This window comes from Nannospalax galili, unplaced genomic scaffold, assembly GCF_000622305.1.
Source record: "Nannospalax galili isolate Female #2095 unplaced genomic scaffold, S.galili_v1.0 scaffold1149, whole genome shotgun sequence".
Classification (NCBI taxonomy): Eukaryota; Metazoa; Chordata; class Mammalia; order Rodentia; family Spalacidae; genus Nannospalax; species Nannospalax galili.
This window is the reverse complement of record NW_008359817.1, coordinates 961,470-967,036: the sequence shown is the minus strand read 5'-3', so window position 1 is coordinate 967,036 and position 5,567 is coordinate 961,470. Positions and strand designations below refer to the sequence as shown.

The window sequence follows — 5,567 nt, the reverse complement described above, 5'->3', positions numbered from 1 at the left end:
TCTCTCTCTCTCTCTCTCTCTCTCTCTCTCTCTCTCTCTCTCTCGTAGGCTTCAGAGTCATCATCTTCCTGCCTCACCCTTGGGAGTGCTGGGATTATAGGCAAGGGTCTCTGTGCCCAATCAAGAAATCTTTACTTTGTGAAGTATTTTAATGACTTTTTCTGTGGTGTGGTAGGTAGGATTTCTTTGAGGTCTTTATGTAAGTATACTCCATTCCACAAACGTTCCTGCAGCTGCCTCTGAGGGGTTGCAAGGCAGAGACAAGACACACCCCTGACAGGCAGCTCAGGAGCTCTTAACTAATGGGTAAGAAGGCTAGAGAATGGGTAGAAGACTCAGATACCCCTAGTAGAGAGAAAAGTGCTGTGGAGACTAAGGGAGACCTGAGGAGGGTGCATCAGGAGCAAACCTGACTTCATTTGTAAAAATCCACTGTGCTGCTTCCCACTGAACATGACTGACTGATCTGCTACACATGTATCTGTTTTCCTTCCAGGAGCTTTAAAAATGTAAGGGGGCTAGAGACATGGCTGAGTGGTTAAGAGCTGTCCTACCTACTCAGGAGGAATGTAGGTTTGGTTTAAACTCATTTAAAAATTATTTTTATCCTATGAGTGTTTTGCCTGCATATATGTGCACTACATGTGTGCAATGCTTGCAGAGGCCAGAAAAGGGTGTCAGATCCCCTAGAACTGGAGTTACAGATAGTTGCTAGTTGCTGTGTGGGTGCTGGAAAGTGAACCTGGGTCCTCTGCAAGAGCAGCCAGTACTCTTAACTGCTGAGCTATCTCTCTAGCCCTGTTTTTATTTTTGAAACAAGGTCTCACTATATTTCTGAGGCTAGCCTAGAACTCACCATGTGGCACAGGCTGCCCTTACTCTTACTGCAATCCTCTGGTCTGAGCCTTCTTAGTGCTAGGATTATAGGTGTGTGCCACCATGCCCAACTTTATAGTACTTCACTCTTCAATATAGGTAAAGAGTCAAGAATACTCAGACAACAAAAGTATGGGCTGGGGAGATATAGCTCAGTCAAGTACAGTGCTTGCCTTGCAATCACAAAACCTGGAGTTCAGTCCGCAGAACACATGTAGAAAGAGCTGGAGCATGGCATGGTATCCAACGGCTTTAATCTCAGCACATGGGAGGCAGACACAGGTGGATCTCTGTGAGTTCCAGGCTAGCCTGGTCTGGTCTACATAGTGAGTTCCAGGCGGGTTGGGGCTACAGGGAGCTCAAAAAGACAGAAAAAAAAAAGAAAAAAAGAAAAAAAAAAAGCTGGAGCATGGTGGTGTGAACCTGTCATGACAGCAGGGATGGAGAAGACAGGCAGATCCTTGGGACTCACTGGCCACTCAGCCTAGCCTACTTGATGAGTTCCTGACCACTGAGAGGACTCTGACTCAAAAGGTGGATGGCCCCTGAGGAAAGACAGCAGCCTCCATACCCATATGACACATACACACACCCAACCAACAAGGAATGACACCAGAGGTTGACCTCTGGCTGCTACACACATAAGAGGACCCTTGCACATACAAACACGCACACACACGCACGCACAGCACTTACAAACATGAGAGCGAGGGGAGGGAGAGCGAGAGAGACAGAGAGACTTGTCTGCATAACAAGGCAACTTCTATTCCTCACTTTGCACAGCACTTACAAACATGAGAGCGAGGGGAGGGAGAGCGAGAGAGACAGACTTGTCTGCATAACAAGGCAACTTCTATTCCTCACTTCCCTTCCCTCACTCCCATAATCTGTCTCTACCACCTTCAAACTCCAAACCCTAGGTAACCTGGCTCCTTACTGCCCAGGGGTGGCCCCGGCCTCCTCCACCCGCATGGGCAGTGCTGCACCCTCAGGGCTGCGGAGGGCATGTGTCTCTGTTCCTAACGACCGCAGTCTTTGCTGGTCCTTCCGGGGTCTTACTCGGGACCCCGCAGTTTCAGCACTGAGCTGTCGGTCCCCTCAGCTTCTGCCCGCCTTGGGGCCATCGATCAGAGCCGTGAGCCCAGGGACCGCAGGGCTCGGCGGATCGTGCTTACTCGGAACTCAGCGCACGCCCGGGCCACAGACACAGAGGTCCAGGCGGAGACACTGACGCGGCCTCCCTCCGGCGCTAGCCGACCCTCGTACGCCCGGTGGCGCTTCCCGGCCGCGGCCTTCCTCTGCCCACGCCCGGAGGGAGCAGAGGTCGCCTCGGGGCGGGATGCCAACGGCCCGCTGCGGCCCGGCCCGGACACTGAGGCTGTCCGGGACACTAAGGCTGTTCCGGACCTGCGCCCTCGGTCCACGGCGCTGAGTCCCGGTCCTCGGTCCCTCGTCCTCGATCCCCCAGCCCCGTCCCCCGTCCTCGATTCCCCAGCCCGGTTCCCGACCCAGGCTAGGCCTCGGTCCCCCGTCCCCGTGCCCCATCCCCCAGCCCCGGCCTGGTTCCCTGTCCCTCGGCCTCCCGGACTCACAAGGATTCCAGGTGCTTCAGCTGCTGCAGTTGCTGCGCATCGTGACGCCGCCGCTTCTGCTCCCGCCGCCGCTGCAGCTCCTGCTCCGGAGGCTCCCGCGGCCGCCGCGCCCCCGGCTCTCCGCGCCCGGGCCTGGACGACATCGCTCTGGCTACACACTTCCTTCCTCCTCCCCGTCCGCGCCGCCGCACTGCTCAACGGCCCACCCCTCGGGGCGGGGTCCGAGCCAGGCCGCGGAGCCGGTGCTCCGGCCGCGTTCCCAGCCGGGCCCCTGCCTGGAGGGTTCCCTGCCGGGCGCACAGCCCCGGGCGCCTGCCAGGACCGAAGCGGGGCGGGGAAGGGGCGGGGCCTATGGGCTTCCTGGCGTGTCGTCACCTGCAGGCCACGCCCACCTCCAGGGCCAGAGGCTGTTATTTTGAAGATTGTGTCTATGTGGGAGGGAGCACAGTGCAAGTGCTCGCGGAGGCCAGAGAAGGCGTCCGGTGCCCTGGAGCTGGAGTTACAGAGGTTGTGAGAGCCACCGCCGCCGCCACTGCCGGTGTGTGCTAGGAACCGAACTCCGGTCCTCTGTAAGAGCAGCATGTGCCCTCCATCTCTTCAGCCCTTCTGCTGCTCCGTTCGGGGTCCCTCGTGTGTTACCTCGCAGGGGTCTAGACAAACCTCGATCATAACCTATTAGGATTAATTCATTTTGGGAGGAAAAGACTTCACATAAATTCTTCGGTTTTCCAGAGTATGTGATTCATAATGAAAACATAGATAATGTATACTTACCAAATACTTACCAAAATGTTTGATGCTGTAAGTAAAAATAAAAGCTGATACACACTGCCGCCTCCTGAGGTAAGCCTTGTGTTAAGCCTTATTCTTCCTCCTGTGGTACTGGAACCAGAATTCTACGCCAAAAGTCCCATCCTGACTGTCTCAGCAAGTTAGGTCTGCCCACTTACCTCAAAAAAAGCAAACAAAAGTAACCATGAAAAGGCAAGAAAGGATTTTAATCACTAGGGTCACATTAAGAAGATGGAGATTGGGCTGGAGAGATGGTTCAGCAGTTAAGAGCACTGGCTGCTCTTGCAGAGGACCTGGGCTCTGTGCCCAGCACCCACATGGTGCTAACCACTGTCCTCAATTCCAGGCCCAGAGGATCTCTGTGAGTTCAAGGCTAGGCAGCGCTACATAGTGAGACACTGTCTCAAAATTAAATGAAATGTATATATTTGGTCTTTTTGAGACTGGATCTCCCTATAGCCCCAGCTGTCCTGGAGCTCACTATGTAGACCAGGCTGGCCTTGAACTCACAGAGATCCACCTGCCTCTGCTTCCCAAATGCTGGGATTAAAAGCGTGCGCCACCACGCCCGGCCAAATGAAATAAATTTTTAAAAAGATGATGAAGATCAAGCATCTAAACCCATTTCCAGCGTAATGACTTGAGCTTTAGGTTCACCTGGAGAAGAACTGGGGCAGGGATCAGCTATGCATTAACTGAACAGTTTTGGTCAAACCAAAGGTAATCTCATGGTGGCATAATCTATCTACAAAATCCAATGTTCCTGGAATCTAAGATGATTGATTGGAAAAATTCAGATGTCTTTTGTGCTTTCAGTCTTGAAGAGGGATCAGATAGATTAGGTAAATTTAGAGCCAATTAACCTTATGTCACTAGCTTTTAGACAAAATATTCATTGAATGATTAACATGCCTACATGTAAAATCTAGGAGGAATTTGATTCCAGTTGAAGGAGACATACAAACCAAAGACAGAGATGCCAAACTTTATCCTCTTAGTTATCTATCAGGTCCTGCAGAGCCATGTGAAAAGGCCGTGCTTTTCAGCAATAGAGGTTTCTAAGTACATGTTGTAGTGTGACAGAACAGTGGGACAGCCAACACAGCACAGAGGTACCATCTGTGTATGACCAAAGACCATAGAGAACATCCAGCATCCTGTGAACTTCACACCCATGAACCAGGAACTGGGGCTCTGTACAGGTGTTTTCTTCTTGTGTCCTCCCTTCTCTTTTTGGAGAGGGATGAAGGAGAAACAAGAGGTGTGTTCTTGGGTTGTGACTGCCTAGGGACTATTCTTATTTTACAATAAAAAGGAGGCTACACAGGATGCAGAGCAGCAATTCATAAAGCTAGAATTCAGAAGTGTTTTATGATCATAGGAGTTTTGTATATCTGATATAGTTGCTTTAGCTTTGAATAATGGAAAGCACTCACATAGCAATTAAAAAAACGGGGAAAGCTATGCAACATTTGTTGCTCTCTGGGCTCTTTGGAAATAAACCTTTATTATATCTTAAAAAAAAAAAACAGCATAGGGGAAATACTTGGCTGGAATACTGAAAATGAAAATGGCCAACCCATGTGAGGGCAGAATATATACTAAAATAAGAGTGATAAAGGGCTCAGCATGGCCACTGCACAAGGATAACATGCAAATTCATATTAATTGTGTTTGGTAGTGCATGCCTGTACTCCCAGCACTGGGGAGATAGATTAAAGGTGTGTGCCCCCCTTCCTGGTTTTTTTTTTTTTTTTTTTTTTTTTTTTTTTTTTTTTTTGAGACAGTTTCCCTGTAGTCCCAGCTGGCCTGGAACTCCATATGTATACCAGGCTGGCCTCGATATCAGAGAGATCCCCGGCTTCTGTGTGGGTGCTCCTACCCAACCATTCACATGTGAAAGCCGGAGGTCAATCACGTATGTCTTCCTCTATCATTCTCTATCTCTTTTCTTTGAAATGGGGTCTCTCATTGAACATGGAGCTCACCAATTACCTAGACCAGTGAGCATTCAAGATTTGCCTATTTCCCTGCCCCGCCAGTGCTGGGGTTACATGTATACATTGCCTCCTCCCAGCCCAGTGTCTTTTATTTCTACATGAATGTACTAGCATGGTGCACACCTTTAATCCCAGCACTTGGAAGGTGGAGACAGGTGAATCTCTATGAGTTGGAGGCTAGCCTTGTCCACACAGGGAGTTATAGGCCAGCCAGGGCTGTATAGTAAGACCCTGTCTCAAAAACAAACAAACAAACAAACAAAACAAAAAACCCTTGTGCCGGGCAAGGTGGCACAAGCCTTTAATC

The 5,567-nt window shown here is 50.5% G+C and overlaps 1 protein-coding gene across 1 annotated transcript in view; it reads right to left on the bottom strand.

Moving 5' to 3' along the window:
• Positions 1–2,796, bottom strand: part of Rp9 (RP9 pre-mRNA splicing factor) — an 18,596-nt gene extending 15,800 nt beyond the window's left edge. The window contains exon 1 of the mRNA XM_008823691.3: positions 2,469–2,796. Within this exon, the coding sequence (XP_008821913.1) occupies positions 2,469–2,611 (143 nt within the window). The 5' untranslated portion in view covers positions 2,612–2,796. The remainder of the gene's footprint in view (positions 1–2,468) is intronic.
• Between the last annotated feature and the right edge of the window lie 2,771 nt (positions 2,797–5,567).